General features: G+C 40.0%; 1 protein-coding gene across 2 annotated transcripts in view; it reads left to right on the top strand.

Moving 5' to 3' along the window:
- Nucleotides 1-23,918, top strand: part of N4BP1 (NEDD4 binding protein 1) — a 63,155-nt gene that overhangs the window by 22,176 nt on the left and 17,061 nt on the right. For both annotated transcript variants that reach the window (XM_061387114.1, XM_061387113.1), the window contains 3 exons: nt 13,880-15,573; nt 22,074-22,204; nt 23,760-23,856. In XM_061387114.1, the coding sequence (XP_061243098.1) occupies nt 13,880-15,573; nt 22,074-22,204; nt 23,760-23,856 (1,922 nt within the window). The remainder of the gene's footprint in view (nt 1-13,879; nt 15,574-22,073; nt 22,205-23,759; nt 23,857-23,918) is intronic.

The following is a 23,918-nucleotide window of genomic DNA, read 5'->3' as shown; positions in this document are numbered from 1 at the left end:
TCCCTGGGTCAAAAAGATCCTCTGGAGAAGGAAATGGCAACCCACTTCTGTATTCTTGCCTGGGAAGTCCCATGGACAGAGGAACCTGGCAGGCTACAGCTCATGGAGTCACAGAGTTGGTACAACCACGCAACTGAGCACACATGCGGAAGCAGGAGTGAGGGGAAGACACAGCAGGACTGTCGAGTCTGGATAACTCCTCTTGGCTTTGGGGCATAGCAGCTGTCCTTAGTTGTTTGGTACCTGGCCTTGGATTGTTACAAGGCTTGGTATATGAATTAGATAAGGAAAATGGGCCTGTGTATGTGAAAAGGAAGCTCTAAGCAGGCTGCCCACAACTCCAAGGAATCAACTAACCCTGGCTGGAGGTGGGGGAATCTCTCCCCATGTCTGAAAGGCCTCCGAAGATGTCAAAACACATAGAGATACAGGAAATAAAAAACAGTATGGGTGTAAGGCTTATACATTCTTCTTGAAGTGGTGGAATGTTGATTTTAAGTGGACTGTGAAAATTAAGTGTATATTGTAGTTGACATAACTATTATAAAAACTATGTAAAGAGATACAGTAAAAAAGAATGCAATAAATTAAATTGTAGTACTAAAAAATGTTTGTATAAGGCACAAGAAGTCCAGAGAGGGGAAAAGGAATTAAAAATAGAGAACAGGCTGAAAAAAAACTAATGGTAGGCTTAAATCCAAACTTACCAATAATTTCATTAAAATTAAATAGTCTAAACATACCAATTTAAAAAGAGATTGTCAGAATGGATTTAAAAAACAACCAAATTATGTGATGTCTTGGATAAACTTGTTTCATTGATACAGGTGAGTTAAAATTAAAAGGAAGGTAAAATATACTGTGTAAACATTAATCAAAAGAAAGCTGGAGTGGCAATACACAGATAAAATATTCAGGCAAAATACCCTTCAGAGTGAAGAGTCAGTTCACTGAGAATACATAGCAGTGCTAAATGTGTATATTCCTAATAATATAACTGCAAAATAAAGATGAAAAACTGGTAGAACTGAAAGGAGAAATTGACATATTCACAGTTATAGTTGGAGGCTTCAACATGTTTCTCAACAAATGATAAAACCAATAGACGGAAAATCAGCAAGAATATAGGAGAATGCAACACCGTTAACCAGCAAGGTTCTAATCAGTGTTTATAGAGCATTCTGCCCAGCAACAGCACAGTACATGTTCTTTTCAAGGCCTACAGAATGTATATCAAGATAGACCTAACCTGGGCATAAAACAACTAACAAATTTGAAAGAACCAAATCATATGGAGTGTGTTCTCTGATCAGAAAGGAATCAAACTAGAATAACAGAAAGATAATGAGAAAATATCCAGATACTTAAAAACTCAATAACAGACCTCTAAATATTGGATATGGAGAAGGCAATGGCACCCCACTCCAGTACTCTTGCCTGGAAATCCCATGGACGGAGGAGCCTGGTGGGCTGCAGTCCATGGGGTTGCACAGAGTCGGACACGACTGAAATGACTTAGCAGCAGCAGCAAATATTGGATAATTTGAAGAGAAATTTTAAAATACATTGAACTGAAGAGAAAATGAAAATATATATCAAAATTTGTGAGAGGTAGCTAAAGTGAAAGTCGGTCAGTCGTGTCCCATGCTTTGCGACCCCATGGATTGTAGCCTGCCAGGTTCCTCTGTCCATGGAATTCTCCAGTCCAGATTACTGGAGGGGGTAGCCATTCCCTTCTCCAGAGGATCTTCCCAACCCAGGGATCAAACCCAGGTCTCCTGCATTGCAGGCAGATTCTATACCTTCTGAGCCACCAGGGAAGCCCAAAGAGAAAGTCTGTTTCCACCCAGTTTCAAACCGGGGACCTTTCATGTGAGGCAAATGTGATAACCACTGCACTATGGAAACAAGGTCTGTGTAGCTAAAGCAATGATGAAGGAAATACAACACATAATTAGAAAAGAAGAAAAGTCTCAAATCAGTAATCTTAACTTTCACCTCTTGGAACTGGAAAAAGATGAGTAGAATAAACCCAAAGTAAGCAAATGGAATGAAATAATGAGTGGAGATCAATGAAGTTGAAAATAATAGATAAACTTGATTAAATAACAAGCTTGTTCTTGGGGGAAAAATCAATGAAACTGACAGACTTCAGCAATACCGAAGAAGACGTAAATTACTGATACCAAAATGTCAACTACAGTCCCTGCAAACATCAGAGATAAGGAAATCCTATAACTTTACATGGATAAATTTGACAACTTAGATGAAATCAGCCAATTCCTAAAAAAGTATAAACTACCATAACTTACCCAATATGATCACAGATCATTTGAATAGACTTACAGCTATTAGGGAAATTGAATTAGTAATATAAAAATTCTCATAAAAAACATTACTGGGCCCAAGTTGTAGCAGAGAAATCTGCAAGGTGTTTTTAAGAGTTAACATCAACTCTATGCAATCTTGTGCAGAAAATACAAGGGGAGTGAAGACTCCTATATTCATTTGCCGTCTGTGTTTTCTCAATACCCAAACAAAGGTGGTACAAAATAATAGCAAGCAGAATCCATCAACCTACAAAACAATTATACATCAATGACCCAATGGTGATTATCCCACGATGCAAGGCTGGTTCAGTATTGAAAAATCAGTTACTGCAATCTATCATGCTAACAGGCTGAAAAAGTAAATCAGGACATGATTACATCGGTGCATTTAGTAAAGCATTTAACAAGTTTCAACACTTGAGTTTCATGTTCATACTCATAGCCAAAAAGGAATATAGGATACCATTATATCTACTACTGTGGGCAAGAATCCCTTAGCAGAAAAGGAGTAGCCTACCTAGTCAACAGGAGAGTCCAAAATGCAGTACTTGGGTACAAATCTCAAAAGTGACAGAATAATCTCGGTTCATTTCCAAGGCAAACCATTCATCACAGTAATCCAAGTCTATTCCCCAACCACTAATGCCGAGGAAGCTGAAGTTGACTAGTTCTATAAATACCTACAAGACCTCCTAGAACTAACACTAAAAAAAGATGTCCTTTTCATATCATAGGGAATTGGAATGCAAAAATAGGAAGTCAAGAGATACCAGGCCTTGGAGTACAAAATGCAGCAGGGCAAAAGCTAACAGAGTTTTGTCAAGAGAACACATTGGTTGTAGCAAAAACCCTTTCCCAGCAACACAGGAGATCCTTTTAGAGATGACTTCACCATCACCAAATAGTCAGTACTGAAATCAGATTGATTATGTTCTTTGTAGCCAAAGATGAAAAAGTTTTATACAGTCAGCTAAAACAAGACATGGAGCTGACTGTGGCTCAGCTCATCAGCTCCTTACTGCAAAATTCAGGCTTAAATTGAAGAAAGTGGTGAAAGCTACTAGGCCACTCAGCCTAAAACAAATCCTTTATGATTATACAGTAGCTGTTGTTCAGTTGCTAAGTGGTGTCTGACTTTTTGCAAACCCATGAACTGCAGCACACAAGGTTTCTCTGTCCTTCACTGTCTCCCTGAGTTTGCTCAAACTCATATCCATTGAGTTGGTGATGCCAACCAACCATTTCATCTTCTGTCACTCCCTTCTCCTCTTGCACTCAGTCTTTCCCAGAATCAGGATCTTTTCCAATGAGTCATCTCTTCGCATCAGGTGTCCATAGTATTAGAGCTTCAGCTTCAGCATCAGTCTTTCCTGTGAATATTCAGGGTTGATTTTCTTTGGGATTGACTGGTTTGGTCACCTTGCTGTCCAAGGGACTGTCGAGAGTATTCTCCAGCACCACAATTCAAAAGCATCAGTTCTTTGGCACTCAACCTTCCTTACAGTCCAGCTCTCAAATCTGTACATGACTACTGGAAAAACCATAGCTTTGACTACACAGGTCTTTGTTGGCAGAGTGATGTCTCTGCTTTTTAATACACTATCTAAGTTTGTCAAGAGAAGTTGCTCAGTCGTGTGCGACTATTTGCAATCCCACGGACTGTAGTTTACCAGGCTCCTCTGTCCATGGAATTTTCCAGGCAAAAGTAGTGGAGTGGCTTGCCATTTCCTTCTCCAGGGAAACTTCCCGACCCGGAGATTGAACCTGGGTCTCCCACATGGCAGGCAGATGCTTTACCCACTGAGCTACCAGGGAAGCCACCAGGTTTGTCATAGCTTTTCTTCCAAGGAACAAGCGTCTTTTAATTTTGTGGCTGCAGTCACTGTCCCCAGTCATTTTGGAGCCCAAGAAAATGAAAGCTGTTACTGTTTTCTCTTTTCCCCAATATGTTTGCCATGAAGTGATGGGACTAGATGACATGACCTAGTTTTTTGAATGTTGAGTTTTAAGCCAGCTTTTGCACACTCATATTTTACCTTCATCAAGAGGCTCTTTAGTTCCTCCTCACTTTCTGCCATTAATGTGGTATCATCTCTGTATCTGAGGTTGTTGATCTTTCTCCCAGCAATCTTGATTCCAGTTTGTGCTTCATTCAGTCCTGCATTTGCATGATGTATCTACATAGAAGTTAAGTAAGCAGGGTGACAATATACAGTCTCAATGTACTCCTCTCGATTTTGAATGAATTCATTGTTCCATGTCCAGTTCTAACTGTTGCTTTTTGACCTGCATACAGGTTTCTCAGGAGGCAGGTAAGGTGGTTTGGTATTCCCATCTCTTTCAGAATTTTCCACAGTTTGTTGCAATCCACAGAGTCAAAGACTGTAGCATAGTCAGTGAGGCGAAAGTAGATTTTGTTTGGAATTTCCTTGCTTTTTCTGTGATCCAGTGGATATTGGGAGTTTGATCTGCTTACCCTGCCTTTTCTAAATCCAACTCGTACATCTGGAAGTTCTTGGTTCATGTATTGTTGAAGCCTAGCTTGAAGGATTTTGAGCATTACCTTCTAGCATGTGGAATGAGCACAGTTGTGCGGTAGTTTGAACAATCTTTGGCATTGTCCTTCTTTGGGATTTGAATGAAAGCTGACCTTTTCTAGTCCTGTGGCCACTGCGGAGTTTTCCAAATTTTTTGATATATTGAGTGCAGCACATTAACAGCATCATCTTTTGGGATTAGAAATAGCTCAGCTGGAATTCCATCATCTCCATGAGCTTTGTTCTTTGTGAGGCTTCTAAGGCCCACTTGACTTCACATTCCAGGATGTCTGGCTCTAGGTGAGTGATCACACCATTGTGGTTATCTGGTTCGTTAAGATCTTTTTTGTACAGTTTCTTCTGTGTATTCTTGCCACCTTTTCTTAATGTCTTTTGCCTTTCTCAGGTCCTTGCCGTATTTCTGTCCTTTATTGTGCTGATCTTTGCATGAACTGTTTCCTGAGTATCTCCAGTTTTCTTGAAGAGATCTCTAGTCTTTCCCATTCTATTGTTTCCCTCTATTTCTTTGCTTTGTTCACGGAAGTCTTTTTTTATCTCTTTTTGCTATTCTCTGGAACTCTGCATTCAATTGAGTATATCTTTCCCTTTCTCCTTTGCCTTTCACTTTTCTTCTTTTCTCAACTATTTGTAAGGCCTCCTTAGAAAACCACTTGACCTTCTTGCATTTCTTTTTCTTGGGGATGGTTTTAGTCACCACCTCCTGTACAAACCTCCATCCATAATTCTTCAGCACTCTGTCTACCACGTCTAGTCCCTTGAATCTATTTGTTACCTCCACCGAATAATCATAAGGGATTTGATTTAGGCCATACCTGAATGGCCTAGTGGTTTTCCCTACTTCTTCAATTTGAGCCTAAATTTTGCAATAGGGAGCTGATAATCTGAGCCACAGTCAACTCCAGGTCTTATTTTTGCTGACTGTATAGAGCTTCTCCATCTTTGGCTGCAAAAAATATAATCAGTCTGATTTTGGTATTGATCATCTGGTGATGTCCATGTGTAGAATCGTCTCTTGTGTTATTGGAAGAGGGTGTTTGCTATGACCGGTGCGTTCTGTTGGCAAAACTGTTAGCCTTTGACCTGCTTCATTTTGTAACTCCAAGGCCAAATATGCCTGTTATTCCAGGTGTCTCTTGACTTCCTACTTTTGTATTCCAGTCCTCCATGATGAAAAGGATATCTTTTTTTTTTTGGTGCTAGATCTAGGAGGTCTTGTAGGTCTCAGAGAATTGTTCAACTTCAGCTTCTTTGGCATTACTGGTTAGGGGATAGACTTGGATTACTGTGATGTTGAATGGTTTCCATTGGAAATGAACTGAGATCATTCTGTTGTTTTTGAGATTGCATCCAGGAACTGCATTTTGGACTCTTTTTGTTGATTATAAGAGTTAGTTCATTTCTTCTAAGTGATTCTTATGCACAGTAATAGATATAATAGTTATCTGAATTAAATTTGCTCATTCCTGTCCATTTTAGTTCACTGATTCATAAAATATTGATGTTCACTCTTGCCGTATTCTGTTTGACCACTTCCAATTTACCTTGATTCATGGACCTAACATTCTAGGTTCTTTACATCAAACTTTTACTTTCACCACCAAACACATCCACAGCTGGGCATTGTCATCACTTTGGTTCAGCCTCTTAATTGTTTTTGGAGCTGTTTTCTTGCTCTTCCCCAGCAGGTTCGTCCAGTAGCATATTGGACACCTACCAGCCTGGGGAGTTCATCTTTCAGTGTCGTATCTTTTTGCCTTTTCATGCTCTTCATAGGGTTTTAAGGCAAGAATACTGAAGTGGTTGCCATTCCCTTCTCCAGTGGACCACGTTTTATCAGGCCCTGACTAGCAGGGACATGCCTTTTAGCTACTCCACGTAGCTAGATGGCATGCCTGGCACACTGGTTGTCCCACTGCCTTATTGAGTGTGTAAACCTTCACTGGCCATTCAGTGTTGGTCAGTGTGCCACCTAGGGGCCGAGGCAGAGGCCCTGCTGGAGTCGCTGGGAAGGGATCCCGAGAAGGCTGGAGCCAATATTGGAGGACGCCCAGGAGCAGAGGGCTCCCCAGCCCCACAACTGCTGATGGCCATCTTGGGCCATTCTGCTCCCCAGCAGCAGAGGGCACCTCACCTCTTCACTGCCGCTCGCTGCTTTAGGACCAATCTGCTGCCCAGGAGCAGATGGCACCCCAGATTATACAGTGGAGGTGATGAATAGATTCAACGGATTAGGTCTAGTAGACAGAGTGCCTGAGAACTATGGACAGAGGTTTGTAGCATTATACAGGAGGTGATGACTAAAACTGTCCCCAAGAAAAAGAAGAGGTGGCAAGAATACACAGAGAAACTATACAAGAAAGGTCTTAATGACTAGGGTAACCATGATGGTGTGGTTGGTCAGATAGAGCCAGACCTGGAGTATGACGTCAAGAGGGCCTTAGGAAGCATAATTACAAACAAAGCTAGTGGAGATAATGGAATTCCAGATGAGCTATTTCTAATCCAAAAAGATGATTCTGTTAAATTGCTGCACTCAACATACCAGCAAATTTGGAAAACTCAGCAGTGGCCACAGAAATGGAAAAGGACAGTTTTCATTCCAATCCCAAAGAAGGGCAATGCCAAAGAATGTTCTATTGTAGAGTTGCCCTCACTTCGCATGCTAGTAAGGTTATGCTCAAAATCCTTCAAGCTAGGCTTCAACAATACATGAACTAAGAACTTCCAGATGTATAGGCTGGATTTAGAAAAGGCAGAGGAATCAGAGATCAAATTACCAACATTCGCTGGATCATAGAGAAAGCAAGGGAATTGCAGAGAAACATCTGCTTCATTGACTCCCCTAAAGTTTTTGACTCTGTGGATCACAACAAACTGTGGAAAATTCTGAAAGAGATGGAATCCCAGATCACCTTACCTGCCTCCTTTGAAACTTGATGCAGGTCAAGAAGCAACAGTTAGAACCCTACATGGAACAACTGACTGGTTCCAAATTGGGAAAGATGTACAACAAAGCTGTAATTATTACCCTGCTTATTTAACTTCTATGCAGAGTATATCACACAACATGCTGGGCTGGATGAACCACAAGGTGGAATCACTATTGCTGGGAGAAATATCAGCAACCTCGCATATGCAGATGGTAGTACTGTAATGGCAGAAAGTGAAGAGAAACTAAAGTGCCTCCTGATGAGGGCAAAAGAGGAGAGTGAAAAAACTGGTTTAAAACTCAACATTCAGAAAAATAAGATGGTACCATCTGGTCCCATCACTTCATGGCAAATAGATGGGGTGAAAAGTACAAATAGTGACAGATTTTACTTTCTTAGGCTCCTAAATCACTGTGGATGGTGACTACAGCCATGGAATTAAAAGGCACTTGATTGTTGGAAGGAAAGCTATGACAAATGTAGACAGTGTTTTAAAAAGCAGGGACATCACTTTGCCAACACAAGTCCCTCTAGTCAAAGCTGTGGTTTTTCCAGTAGTCGTGTACGGAACACCATAAAGAAGGCTGAGTGCTGAAGAATTGACACTTTTGAATTGTGGTGCTGGAGAAGACTCTTGAGAGTCCCTTGGACTGCAAGGAGATCAAATCAGTCAATCCTAAAGGAAATCAACCCTGAATTCTCATTGGAAGGTCTGATGCTGAAGCTCCAGTATTTTGGCCACCTGCTTCAAAGAGCTGACATTGGAAAAGACCCTGACTATAGGAAAGATTGAAGGCAAAAGGAGAAGAGGACGGCAGAGAATGAAATGGTTAAATGGCATCACCAGCTCAATGGACGTGAATTTATGCAAACTGGAAGACAGTGAAGGACAGGGAAGCCTGGTGTGCTGCAGTCCATGGGATCAAAGAGTGTCAGACACAACTTAGCAACTGAACAGCAACAGTCCTTAATATGATAAAGAATATGTACAAAAATCTAACTTAGTGGTGAAAGACTGCATGTTTTCTTTATAGATTGTGATCAAAAGAAGCACGCCACCTCTCATTACTGCTCTTTGGCACAGTGCTGAAAGTTCTAGCTAGGACAGCAAGGTAGGAAAGTAAAAGGCATATAGATGAGAAAAAAAAAAATCTAAATGATGTAACTGTCTAACTGGAAAACCCCAGGGAATATAGAAAACTCCTGGAATTAGAAATCGGATCAGCAGGGTCACAGGATATATGGTCCTGTTTATTAGCAGTGAACACATAGCAACCAAAATTAAAATGCAGTGCCATGTTCAGTTACTCAAAAACATGAAAAGCTTGGGTGTAAACCTCACAAAACATGTATAGGACTTGTATGCTCAAAACTATGAAACACTGATGAAAGAAAGCAAAGATCTAGAGAAATGAAGAGACAGCATGTTCATGCAAGAGTCTACAGATGTAATTTATCCTCAAAGTGCAAATTGAACATAATTGCTAAATAAGATTAAGTTAAAATTTGATATGGAAAGGCAAAGGAAGTAGAATAGCTGAAAATAACTTTTAAAAGAAGAAAAATGTGGGAGCAGTCACTACCCAATTTGAAGACATTGTATAATTACAGTAGTTGATACTGTGTGGTATTGGTGCGATGTTGGTGAAGGGATAAATTCATAAGTTGATGGAACAGAATTGGGAACCCAGAAATAGCCCCACACAAGTATGGCCAGCTGATATTTGACGAACACACAAAAGCAACTTAACAGAGAAAAAAGATAGTCTTCTCAGGAAATGATGCTAGAGCAGCTAGATATCCACAACCAAAAACATGAACCTTGGCTTAAACCTTGCATTTGATACTAAAATTAACTCTAAATGGATTCTAGATTTAAATGTAAAACTTTCAGATGCTAACACACAGGAAGTCTTTGGGACCTAAGGCTTGGTAACAGAAAAAACCAATAAACGGACTTCATTAATATGAAAAATGTTTCCCGTCACAAAAGATCCTGTTAAGAGGATGAAACACAAGCTATAGGAGAGAAAAATGCCAGCCTCGTACTTCACAAAATATTCATGTCTAGAATACATGAAGAACTTTCAAAGTTCAATAGTAAAATCTACACAGTCCATTTTTAGAAAGTGAACTAAAAGAAATGAGCAAACACTTCACCCAAGAGGGACTATAGATGGTAAACAGAATATGCAAAATGTTCAACATCACTTGCCACTAGGGAAATGGCAAAGACCATGATGAGATACACTGCACTCTTACTGGTTTGGTCTAGTTGCTAAGTTGTGTCCGACTCTTTGGGACCCCATGGACTGTAGACTGCCAGGCTCCTCTGTCCATGGGATTCTCCAGATGAGAATACTGGAGTGGGTTGCCATGCCCTCCTCAAGGGAATCTTCCCGATCCAGGGATCGAACCCAGCTTGCCTGCGTTGCAGGCAGATTCTTTACTAACTGAACTACATGGGAAAAACTCTTACTAGCATTTTTAAAATAAAAGCTAGTGGCAATATCAAATTCTGGGAAGGATGCAGAGAAAGTGGATCTTTTATACATTGCTAATAGGAACATAAAATGGTTTAGTCGTTCTGGACCATACTTTGGCAGTTCCTTGTAAAACTAAACATGTACTTACCATACCACCCAACAGTTGCACTCCTGGGCGTTATTTCAGAGAAATGAAAATGTAGGTCCACATTAAAACCTGTACATGATTGTTCAGAGCATCTTTATTTGTAATAGCCCCAAATAGGAGTAACTGAAATGTCCCTCAATAGACAGATGATTAGAAAACTAGTTAAGAGGACTTCCCTGGTGGTCCGTTAGTTAAGAATCTTTGCAATGCAGGGGAGGTCCACAGAGCAGCTAAGCCCTGCATACGCCAACTAGAAGAGTCTTTGTGCCGCTTGAAGCAAAAGATCCCACGTGACATGACAATCCCATGTCCCACGGCTGAGACTCGATGCAACCAAGTAAATAATCCATGTTGTAGAGTAGTACTCAGTGGTAACAAGAAATGAACTGGTGGTACATGCACCAACTTGGATGGATTTTAAAGTGTTACATTGAGTGAAAAAAGCCAGTCTCAAAAGTCACATATAACATTCTCAAAATCACAGATTAATGGTTGCCAAGGGTAGGGATAGTAGATGGAAGTACAGTAAAGTGTGATTATGAAAGGATAACATGAAGGAAATCTTTGTAGTGATAATTCTGTATCTTGATTGAAGTAGTGTTTTCATGAAGTCTATACTTGTGAATTAAAAGACGCTTATTCCTTGGAGGAAAAGCTGTGACAAACCTAGACAGTGTATTAAAAAGCAGAGACATTACTTAGCTGACAAAGGTCCGTATAGTCAAAGCTATGGTTTTTCTACTAGTCATGTATGGATATGAGAGTTGGACCATAAAGACGGCTGAGTGCCAAAGAATTGATGCTTTCAAACTGTGGTGTTGGAGAAGACTCTTGACAGTCCCTTGGACTGCAAGGAGATCAAACCTAAAGGAAGTCAGTCTCAAATATTCATTGGAAGGACTGATGCTGAAGCTGAAGCTCCAATACTTTGGCCACCTGATGTGAAGAGCTGACCCAATAGGGGGGAAAACCCTGATGCTGGGAAAGGTTAAAGGCAGGAGGAGAAGGTGATGACAGGGGATGAGATGGTTAAATGACGTCACTGACTCAATGGACATGAGTTTGAGCAAACTCTGGGAGATAGTGAAGGACAGGGAAGCCTGGCGTGCTGCAGTCTATGGGATTGCAAAGAGTCAGACATAACTGAGTGACTGAACAGCAATACTTGTGATAAAATGGCATAGAACTATATGCACTCACTGTATAAATGTAAATGTCCTGGTTTTGATTTTGTACTGCAGTTATTAATATGTATTATGTAATAATTGGAGGAAACTGGGTAAAGAGTACACAGAACTTGTATGTACTATCTTTACAACTTCCTCTGCAATTTCAAAATAAAGTTATCTTTGCAATTTCAAAATAAAAACTTCAGACCGCAGTCTACATGCAACATAAGTTCAAACAAGTGATAGTAAAATGTTGCCCATTTGGAAATCTTAAAAAGACGCTCACATTAATATTTAACACTGCTTGTACATCTAGGGAAAAAGGACAGTTGATAACTGTATTTTGTGTTTAACACAATTACCATGGTACAAAAGTCAGTTCAGTCACTCAGTTGTGTCCGACTCCTTGCAACCTCATGGACTTCAGGACGCCAGGCCTCCCTGTCCATCGCCAACTCCCGGGGTTTACTCAAACTCATGTCCATTGAGTCGGTCATGCCATCCAACCATCTCATCTTCTGTCGTCCCCTTCTCCTCCCGCCTTCAATCTTTCCCAGCATCAGAGTCTTTTCCAAGGAGTCAGCTCTTCACATCAGGTAGCCAAAGTAGTGGAGCTTCAGCTTCAGCATCAGTCCTTCCAATGAATATTCAGGACTGATCTCCTTTAGGATGGACTGGTTTGATCTCCTTGCAGTCCAAGGGACTCTCAAGAATCTTCTCCAGCGCCACACTTCAAAAGCATCAATACTTCAGCACTCAGCTTTCTTTATAGTCCAGCTCTCACAAAAGTAGCTCTAATAAATTGTTCTTTTTTTTTTTTTAAGGCTCCTCTGTCCAGCATCAGCTATTTTTATTCTTTACTAACAAGCCCACAAATATTCCAGGCTTATCCAAAGGAGCCTAAGGAAGTACAGAACTCATGACTGAACATTATACTACTTGGGTCGAGCTTTTCCCCTTGTTGTTTTCCTTGTATTCCTTATGTTTCATCTCCTCATCAGGAATTTTGTATTCTAATTGTTTAAGCATGGAATATGTACACATTTGTATATAAATTATAGTAGAAGTTATGTGGCCGTGGTAACACGTATACATGGTAGGTGCGGGTTTGTAAAGCCTCATAACTACATAGATTGAACTTTTAAATGGCATCATTTTGGATAACACCAATCTAATTTTAGTTTAAAGTTTAGATTGGGTATCCCCAGGCTGTCTGTCCAGAAAGCTTTCACTGGTAATTTAAAGTAACAGTGTTTTTACTGTTTGGAAAGCACTTATGACACCCTGTTGTTAGAACTTTACATTCATTATTAAATTGAATTTCTTCACAGACCTCTGAAATTGCACTAGTCTCTCTCTCTCTCTTTCTTTCATAGTTGCAGAAACCAGGCTGAGAGGGGTTAGGTAACTTGAGCAAGGTCACCAGTTGTATGGCTGCAATTTGAGCCTGGGAACTGACTCCAGTGCCCAAGTTACTAACAACTGTGTTCCACTGTGGGTCTGAGGGCTCACATGTTTACTTGATTCACACTTCTCCCTCCACTGGCAACCAAATTGCTCAAGAATCCAGTTCCCTTTCTTACCTCGTACAGGCCTCTTTCAGTACCGGATTTCACTAGAAACTATAGCTTTATATCTGAGAATGGTGGTACTAGTCAGCATTCTCTGGTTCTTTATATTTAGATCTACATCTAATAATGACAGAAAACAGACATAAAATTACATAGGGTATATACATTGTTCCAGCCAGCTAGAAAAATTTTTGTTGTTAAACTGATCTTGTTTTAAATGCCTTCAAAAATCAGTCTGTTTTATCTGGAAACAATAGTCGCAAAGAAAAAGCCAAGGTTTGTTTTAGAGTAAATCCTTTGACTTAACTCCTTTCTGAATTATGTCATAGTAGTAATAAATGACAGCTTGTAGCAAGCAAAGATGTTTATTCTTTATAGGCGTAAATAAATCCAGTCTTGGTCATTATCAACTGTGCAGCTGGGCAAACTCCTAAAGATTGCATTGCAAGATACACTATTGAAAATGTTACAAATACCTGCCTTTTACGCTTAAATGCAGAGTTTTCAGTTCCTCTGAAAACAATTAAACAGCTTATATCTTTTATTTTAAAAACATGGTATTTTTTTCAAAGATATTAGCAGGCTTTTGACTTTTGTAAGGTTTGGTATTTGTATTTTGTATCTAACATAATATGTGCTGTAAAGTGGTTTTATAAATTGATCTAATTTCTTATCTTCTCTTTACAGGAATATATTAAAGGAATCTGTGAACCTGAACTAGAAGAAAGAGAATGTTATCCCAAGGCCATGCACTGCATTTTTGTTGGGGCACAGAGCCTGTTTCTGAAGAGCTTGATTCAGGACACCTGTGCCGATCTCTGCATTCTCGACATCGGTCTCCTTGGCATCAGGGGAAGTGCCGAAGCTGTGGTCATGGCTCGGAGTCACATTCAGCAGTTTGTAAAGCTCTTTGAGAATAATGAGAACCTACCCAACAGCCAGAAAGAATCAGAGGTAAAAAGGGAATTTAAACAATTTGTTGAAGCCCGTGCAGACAGTTACACAATGGATTTGTTAATTTTACCCACTTCCTTGAAAAAAGAACTCTTGGCACTCACCCAAGGTGAGGAGAATCTATTTGAAACAGGAGATGATGATGTTGTTGAAATTAGAGATTCTGCACAAGCAGAGTTTACACAGAATGCTGCCACAGGGCTGACTATTTCCAGAGATGAAATTGTTTTGCAGGAAGATGCAAGAAATAAAGCGGGGACTCCCGTTTCTGAGCTCACAAAACAAATGGACACAGTCTTTTCTAGTTCACAAGATGTACTTTTTGTTCCAATAAATGGTGTAACCCCAGATGAAGAGGCACTTTCCAAAGACAGAGTTTGTCACAAGAGGAGGTTTTCTGATTCTGAAGAAAGGCATACCAAGAAACAGTTTTCTTTGGAAAATGTTGAAGAGGGAGAGCTTCTACATGATGGTAAGACATTAGCTGGAAGTGTAATCATTGACGTCTCTGATTCTTCTACTGAGGCCGAAAATTTAAGTCCAGACGTAAAAGACACTACTGAGGAAATGGAGTACAACATTCTCGTGAACTTTTTTAAAACCATGGGCTATTCCCAAGAAATTGTTGAAAAGGTCATTAGGGAGTATGGGCCATCTACTGAACCGTTATTACTCTTGGAGGAAATTGAAAAAGAAAATAAAAGATTCCAAGGAGACAGAGAACTTTCACCTGGTACTGTGTATCCAGAGACCAGCAGAACCAAAAATAAAGGTGTCTGTAGCAGCATAAATGAGCTTACAGCAGATTCCACTCCAAAGAAAACACAAACTCACACACAGCAAAATATGGTGGAAAATTTTTCTCAGTTACCATTCAGAGTTGAATCAAAACCATGTACCTCAAATTGCAAAATTAATACTTTCAGAACAGTGCCAGTAGAACAGAAACAAGAAATCTGGAGTTCAAATCAGAACTACATTTGTAACATAGACCTTGAGACCGATGGCCCTTTACCCGCTGTTGTCCCTTCAAGTCCCAAAGAAGTTGTCAGTTTTGTTTCAAGAGGAGCTTCAAGTCACCAGCCCAGAATTCCGGTTTTTCCTGAAAATGGTTTGCAGCAGCAAGCAGAACCTTTGCTTCCAAATAGTATGAAGTCTGCCTGTGAAAACCGCTCGAGGTGTTGTAGCTCTCCTCAGTCTAAGCCCGGCTGTCCACCCCTTTCTCCACCGATGCCGCTCTCCCAGCTGTTACCTTCAGTTACTGATGCTAGGTTGGCGGGACCTTCTGAGCATATTGATTGCTCAGTTACGGGGGTTCAAAGATTTCGAGATACTCTGAAAGTGCCCTACAAGCTGGAATTAAAAAATGAACCAGGGAGGACGGATTTGAAGCACATTGTTATAGATGGAAGCAATGTTGCGATTACGTAAGTCCACTCTCTTCAAATTATAGCTTTCAATAGGGCTCTTAGCCGTGTCTCAGAATTGCAGTGTTTATAGGAACTATCCTGTGTGTAGTTGACCCCATTCTCTGGCATTGTAGACTCTTTCTTCACTCTGCTGAGCCTATATTTCTGAGGACAGGGAATGACAGAAAATTTGGCTTTTCACATTGCATTTCCCAGTGATAAGCAGTATAGAGACTTAAATCCTCAGGTTCTTAATGCTGTCTTAACACCACTGGGTTCTGAATACAAGGATGAAGCTTAAAACAAAAATGAGATTTCTTTTTCTTTTTCTGTACAACATGCCAGGTCTTTACCCTAGAATGTGCAGTGATAATAGGCATGATGTACTTCTGTTATACTTTTGTTGATAAGAGTGACAGCAGTTTCCTTTCAAAGGAATTCTTCAGTTTGAGTTTCTTTATGGGCCTCTGCTCTTACTGAAAGTTTGTATAGTTAAAGAAGTTAAATGATCATTTCTATTTAGCCTGTCTTAGAACTCTAAGGGGCAGTTTGATATAAGGAGAATGTAGGGGTCAGAGTCAGAGTTTCCGCCCACTGGGAACCAGCTGTTTGACCTCAGATGGGTTTCAGCCTGCTTGGTTTCACTTGATACAACTTTTTGCCCTGAGATAAAGGACATCTTTATCATGCTGTTTCAACAACTGCTAGGTAAAATCTCTCTCTGGTTTTCAAAACCAGTCACTCTACTGATTTTGAAGATGTCTTTAGTTCAGTTCAGTTCAGTCTCTCAGTCGTGTCTGACTCTTTGTGACCCCATGAACCACAGCACGCCAGACCTCCCTGTCCATCACCAACTCCTGGAGCTTACTCAAGCTCATGTCTATTGAGTTGGTGATGCCATTCAACCATCTCATACTCTGTCGTTCCCTTCTCCCCCACCTTCAATCTCTCCCAGCATCGGGGTCTTTTCAAATGAGTCAGCTCTTCACATCAGGTGGTCAAAGTATTGGAGTTTCAGCTTCAACATCAGTCCTTCGAATGAACACTCAGGACTGATCTCCTTTAGGATGGACTGGTTGGATCTCTTTGTAGTCCAAGGGATTAGCATTTTAAGTAGCTGCAATTCAAGAAAAGGGGCACCTGGACATGGAATGAAGGAGAAGTTGAAATACAGTTGGCCCTCTAATGATGTGGGGTTGGGAGCCGTTGACCCCCTGCATGGTCAGAATTAACTTTATTGTCAGCCCTCCATAAAGCTGTTCTGTATCTTTTAGTACTGTAGTATTTACTCTTGAAAAAAGGTCCATGTTTAAGTGGACCCTGTGTTCAAACTTGTGTTGTTTCAGGGTCATATGTACTTTCCTGAATTGCTGGATGCTTATATGACCTCTTTCCTAGGAGTTCTAAAACATCAATTAATCCCCTGATTTTTCAGGAATACTTGATAAAATTGAAAAATGAATTGAAAACTATTATTAAATTATGCATTTATTACATACTTGTTATTTTTTGTTAAATTTTCAGAGAAATTCACAAGAAGATGATATGATGAATTCCACACATGTTGGAATTCACATTCATTTGAGATTTGCGTGTGCCGTCTCCTAGCTTCAGTGATTATCAGCTCAGGCCTGTCTCGTTCTGTCCTTTCACTTTGTTTCATCTGTGCCCCACCTGCTGCCTTTCACCCATTTTGAAGGAATTTTCAGATATCTCATTTCCATCTATAAATATTTTAATATTTTAGTATCTATTTTTTAAATATAAAGATTCTCTTGATTTTTATTTTTTGAATGGTGCTGTTCTTTGCTTTCAAAAATAAGAAAAGAAAATGCCAGCACTTCACATGTAAAAGTGAATATAGGCAGTAAAAATATGTAATCTGGTTGTCTTCATTTCCAAATAATGCTGTTTATTGTCATTTCACTTTGTCTTTGGCAGTTCTTTTGGGGGGAACCCAGCAAATGGCCCACAACTGTATGGCATTATCTAAGTAAAAATGTAAAGTACAATTTCAATTACTCACAGCCCAAGCCCTACAGCAGTTCCTCATTGTTACAATTTCTTGAGCCTAATGATGATATAAAATTTAGGTCACGATTATGAGTAATATTAATCCTTTTTCATTTTTCTGTATGTGGAGAGATTTCCCAAATTGGTGTTCAAAGACTAAGAAATGCAAATTAAGATAGAATGAACAATGATAATGATACTTTTAAAAAGCCTTTTTGTAGTAACTAGTGTACTTCTCAGAGGAGTTACTGTTGAAATTTATAGTCACACTGGCTGTACAGAACAGGATGTTTTTGCATATCTGGTCCCTCCTACTTTGCCCATAATGCCCCCAAGCCATTGTGACACCCCAAAACACTGTTACATAATTCCTAACCTCGTTCAGTACAGTGCCATTTCTTTTGAAAACCACTGGATTAGTGCACTAAGGGAAACTACAGGCTGATTGAGAGGATTTTAATTTACTTTGAATTCATAGATGTCTCAATTAAAAGCAACTCTTTTACAAAGGATATATTATCCTAGGCAGACAGACTTATACTTAATTTGATGGAGATTGATCTCAAAATGTCAGTAATTAAAATTAACTCTTATTCTGGGAAGAAACTGTTTAATGGGTACAGGGGTTTTTTTTGGAGTGATGGAAATGTTTTGGAACAAGATACAAATGGTTACACAACATTGTGAATATACTAAATTCACTTTAAAATGATTATTTTACATTGTGTGAATTTCACCTCAATTTTTTTGAGTCAGAAAAAAAATTATCATTCTAAATCAGCTGCTTCAGTTTAAATGGGAATTACAGACTATAAATTCCATAAAAGTGATTCATGTGTATTCAGCTCACTGAACTATCCCCAAGGTCCATGGTGCCTGGCACATAGTAACCACTCGGTGACAATGTGTTGAATGAATTAAAGACTTAATGAAGATTAGGATTATTTAAATGACTTTTCACCACCTATTTATAGCTTGGTCTTCCAGTTGCTGTAGTAAATCAATTTGGATTACATTTCAACAAATATTTGGAATCTTAAAACAGAAACACTTGTTATATATCAGGTACTGACTTTATCTTTGAAAACATAACCTTTACACCAGTTTTGTGAGGTAAAAATTATCTATAATATACATAACATGAAATGGCTTGAAAGTCTTGTCCAAGATTATGCAGCTACAAAATTTTGACCCATGATACAGTTCTCCAGAGCCATCGTACACCCCACCTCTTCCCACAGAAGTTGAGATTAAATTTTTAGACCTTAGAGCCATTGGATACATTACTCCTGAGTTGCTTAAGCACTGCTGAGTAAACCTCACTAGCTTGACCCAGCTAGTTGGGGAAGTAGTTAAAAAGGAAACTTGAGTATTTGAGCAATAGGTTTGAACCCTTTCTTAAAGCCACTCAAGCCCACTCATCCCTGGGTTTCTGCAAAGCCTCATTTATTTGCCAGGCCAGTGTGATGTCTGCAGTTTCTAACACACCGTGAGAAATTCCGAAATACCCCATTTAATGCTGCTGATTATGCATATCTCTACTTGGTTTTTCCCCTTTGTCACCGTGAATGAGTCAAACGATGAGTAAATGGAAATTGTATGTGGTGTATGGCTAGACATCACCGCAGTGGCCAGATAACATTTGGTCTCTGTCAGTCTGAAACTTCAGCAAAGAGCACCTGACTTATCTGAATAGATCATTTTCCATGTAGATGAGGTTTGTCCGTTCACTTGCCTATATATTGTAACCATTTTTTCATGGTAGTCATATATCAGGGTTCCATGGCTCTTGTTATTAAATGGAGGCTACAGAAAAGAATTCCTCTTTCCTGGGTAACTCAGAAAGGGTTTTTCTCTGTTTCCGCACACTGCCCTGCCTGGTTCTGTGATGGCCCTGCATTTTAATCTGTTTTATCAGGTATTTATCACCCATCTCCTCTCTGCTTTGAATCCTTTTCTTTCTAGTTGAGTGTCTGCTACAATACAGAAGAGGAAAACAACACAATGGTGTAACTTGTCTCCAAGTATATGGAAACAGAAGTTTAAATCTCCCTTGAGAGCCTGCACATCTGGCTTCTCAGGCTTAATATCTGTTAATTCTCTATTTGCATCTGGGAGCCCTAGAGCTTTGGCCTTCACCAGGGTAGAGAAGTATTATTATATGTGTACCCTTTGTCTCTGAGTCAAAAAAGACATTTGGTCTGTGTTTACCTGTCAGCAAGTTGCTTTTCTGTGATTACAGAGAGGCTAGGAGACAGCACATTTTTTGCTTGATTATAATATGAAAATAAAAGTGGGACCTTATTATTTTAAATTCAATAATTTGGCTCTACTTGATTTTATTTCTGTTGTTTTGTCTTCTGAATTAGTCCATATGTTCTTTACCAGAAGTTTGAACTGCTATTTATTCCTGAATCAGCTCTAGAAATTTTTCAGGGTATTAAAAATGTTTTGCTCTAATCACTGAGGATAACTAACCCTTTGAATTTTTTTTTTTCATTTATTTTTTAATCTGTGCTGATAGGCTTTGCTGCGCAGGCTTTTCTCTAGCTGTGGACAGCAGGGGCTGCTCTCTAGTTGCAGTGTGCAGGCTTCTCGTCATGGTAGCTTTTCTTGTTGCGTAGAGCACAGGCTCTCGAGCACACAGGCTTCAACAGTTTTGGCACGTGGGCTCAGTAGTTGCGGCTTCCAGGCTCTAGAGCACAGGGTCAAGAGCCTAGTTGCCCCTAGGCTTGTGGGATCTTCCCAGACCAGTGATCAAACCCGTGTCTTCTGCTTCGTCAGGTGGATTCTTTACCACTTAGCCACCAGGGAAGCCCCTGGAATTTTGTTTTCGTGCTAATGTTTCTAGAAATTCCACTTTCCCCCTCTAAGCTTGGGAGGCGTTCCAGGGCAGTAGAATTTTATCTACTGTCATTTCCCTCCTTTTCTTGAAAAGCTTTAGTCGCTTGATCATGTCTAACTCGTCGTGACCCTGTGGATTGTAGCCCACCAGACTCCTCTGTCCATGAAATTCTCCATGCAAGAATCCTGGAGTGACAGCTATCCCTTCTCCAGGGATCTTCCTGTCCCAGGGATTAAACCCAGGTCTCTTGCATTGCAGGTAGATTCTTTACCATCTGAACCACCAGGACCCAAAGGAATGGACTGAGACTTTATTTCCACTTAGTTTCTGCTGTTGCTGTCAACAGAAACATTTAAGGAAAAGAGGAAAAAGAGTTCATATACATTTGTGTCTGATGAATTAGCTAAGAAGGCACTTAATAAGCTTTTTTAGTGCATGTCTCTCAAGACTAAGACCCTCTGTACAAAAACTACCTGCCTCAAGCCGATTTTCCAGTAACAAGTGTCATATTGCTACATTCCTGCCATATTTAAACGCTTTTAGATAAACAAGCCACTGCTAAGTTATTTCATCAAGAATGGGTTTGTTTACTTGTGTACATTTTCTGGAGTGGAGCTGATGCCTGTGGAGTCTGATTTATGATTGACTGAGAAGAGTGGGTTTTAGCCTCTAAAAGGAGGCATTTCTGAGCCACTCTTCTGGATGTTAGATGCTTGTTACAGGTCCAGCCCATTCTTGCTCCATGAAAACGTAGATTTAGCTGGGGACCATACCGCTGGGGCTAGTTGAAAGGGTTAAAACCTCTGCTTTTCCTTAACTGCTGGAGAATAATTTTAAAATATTTTTCTTCATTTGTTTTGAAATTGGTTTTGGGGTGGGGAAACAGTTTTTAATCCTCTGTACCATGAGTTACAAAGTAAGGGCCCGATCTGGCCACCATGTTCTGGTAAACATGGAACGTAGCTCCAGCCCCTCTCTTAGAGTTGGCAGTTGTGTGGTGCGGCATGTCTGGCTCTCACTCATGTTCAGTACTGTCCCTTATTTAATTACTTTCCCCTTGCTGTCTGCTTCCGTCACGAGAATCACGTGCCATGGCCCCCAGGTAGTTCCATGTGAGCCTTGCCATCAGCTCGTTTCCTGGAAGCTGTAAACTGAGTTGGCTTCCCAGTTGTCCAGAGAGGGGATGCAGCCCTCCTGGATGGAGGCAGATGTATTTGAAACCCCTGGAAGCTGTGGTGGTGAGAACATGTCATGGAATCGTTCTGATCATAGCTGCTTCTGCTGCGGCCACAAATTCCTTCTAACATTCATCAAAGATTCTTGGAGGCCAGTGGACTAGGACTCTCTAGAATGGGCTCTTCATCTAAAACCAAACATAAAAGGTGTAGTAAACAAGTATAGCCCCGAAGCTCAAACTGCCCTCTACCACAGAAGCACACTCAAATCAACTAAATAAAATAAAACCGAAGTCACAAAGCTATTGAGTCACATCTCCTGTCGTAGTTTCTCTTGGCTTTGCAAAGCAGCAAACTATTAAAGGAAATATTGTCCTAATTGTTTTTGTTGTTTGTAGATTTTACTTTTTCACTTTATCCTGGTAAAACTTAACATGCTTTAAACATGCTTTCAACTGAAATAAATTTTACTTATTTTCATATAGCCATGGTCTGAAAAAGTTCTTTTCTTGTCGTGGAATTGCAATTGCGGTTGAATACTTTTGGAAGCTCGGCAACAGAAACATCACTGTATTTGTTCCACAGTGGAGAACAAGGCGGGATCCTAATGTCACAGGTGAGACAAACTGATTTTTCCAGGTTACTAATAATTAGGTAATCAGTTGGCTCTTAATTGCAACACACACTACTTAGAATAGTGCCATGTGCCATAGGCAGCAGCTTTAAAAACAAAACTAAATTTGTTGCATCCAGTTTAAAAAAAAAATCAGTTGAAGAGAGTTTTATAGCATAAGACATACTTGGGGGAGGGATGGAAAGTTTAATAGATGTTTATATAAAAAGTTATGTTAGTCTTCATTATATATCACAAAAATTTTCTTTGACTTTCTAAAAAGTTGATTAAATATGTCTTTCTACGAGGCTAGGTTTCTTCCTCTTTAAATAGTATTTTTGAAAATGATCATTTGATAAATTTGGAACCCTCCCATAGGATGTCTTTTTAACAGTTTGTTTAATAGCTTAATATAAGTCATTTATGTTCACTGTGTGGTACTGCATGGCTGACCTGCAGGCCACACACGAAAGATTTGAACTTATTGTGGATCCTGAAATATCCAGAGAAAGTTAAGGTTTTTCTTTTCTTGGGTCTTAATAGGAAGATTGGTGAAAGGGCTGTGCCAAGCAGCTTGATGCATCAGACTACCTGGAAATAAAGGTAGACTGGGAGGAGGAAGGGTGAGAACAGGACCCACCCAGCACATTCAGCAGGAAGTAATACAACTTAGTCGCTGTTGAGGTAGAAATGGTAAAAGGACACTTCCCAGGTATCCCAACTTCCCTCCTCAGGGGAAGTGTATTTGTCCTAGCAGAGGGTCCTTGAGAATGAGGCAGAACTACTCATTTCAGTCATTTTGCAGTAGGATCCCTGAAAGAGTCTTGTAAGCCTTATGTGCTTGCATTTCTAGAGCCATAAAGCACTGTGTTAGGACATTTCAGCCTAAGTCAGTGGTGAGTACCATCGCAGGGAATGCAGTAGTGGGAATCTCAGACCCTGAGCCTGTAGCTGCTATTTTGCCTATTACTCGTTTGTGGCTTTGGCCCTCTTTTATTCTCTGTCATGACCCACTCCCATGAAAATCAGTAAATATTTGTACCAATAACAGAGAAGAGATTAGATAGGGTAGCAATCAGAGGGAGATTTGACAGACTCTTGGAATAGGGACCAAGCAGACCTTTCTTGTGATCAGGACAGAACAGTCTGTCTGCCTCTCTGGCATCCCTCTTCTATTCCAACCCCTGCCCTCTCTCAGGGACTTGGCCCTCACTCTCTTTGTCCTCTGTTGCTTGTAATGTAGCGGAGAAAAAGTTCTTAATAGTAAGATCCTTTATGTATAGGTTTATGGTTTATTCTTCTTACAAAGCAGATAAGTTGAACATTTTTAAGTTTAAAAAATAGCTAAAGTCAATTTTTACATTACATTTGTTTTGGAATATGTCTTCCTTGATTTTCCCCCCTTCCCAGTAAGTTCATAAAATGCAATCTTTGTGAGTCAATAGAAAAAAAGTTACCCACAAGTCTCCAAGTGAAACATTTGGGATGCTTTCATTTATTCAAACATCTGGGTAGATAGCCTTTTTCTGAATGTGTATTCAACTTATTCCATAAACAGAACAGCACTTCTTAACCCAGCTCCAGGAGCTTGGAATATTATCTTTAACTCCTGCACGGATGGTCTTTGGAGAAAGAATTGCTTCTCATGATGACAGGTATGAAAGGCTGTTTTCCTTTCTAAAGTGGGTGTGGGGTGGTGAGGAGCCAGCCACCTGCT

The sequence above is a fragment of the Bos javanicus genome, chromosome 18 (genome assembly GCF_032452875.1).
Source record: "Bos javanicus breed banteng chromosome 18, ARS-OSU_banteng_1.0, whole genome shotgun sequence".
Taxonomy (NCBI): Eukaryota; Metazoa; Chordata; class Mammalia; order Artiodactyla; family Bovidae; genus Bos; species Bos javanicus.
Note: the sequence above shows the minus strand (reverse complement) of the source record. Positions and strands in the feature narration are given on the sequence as shown.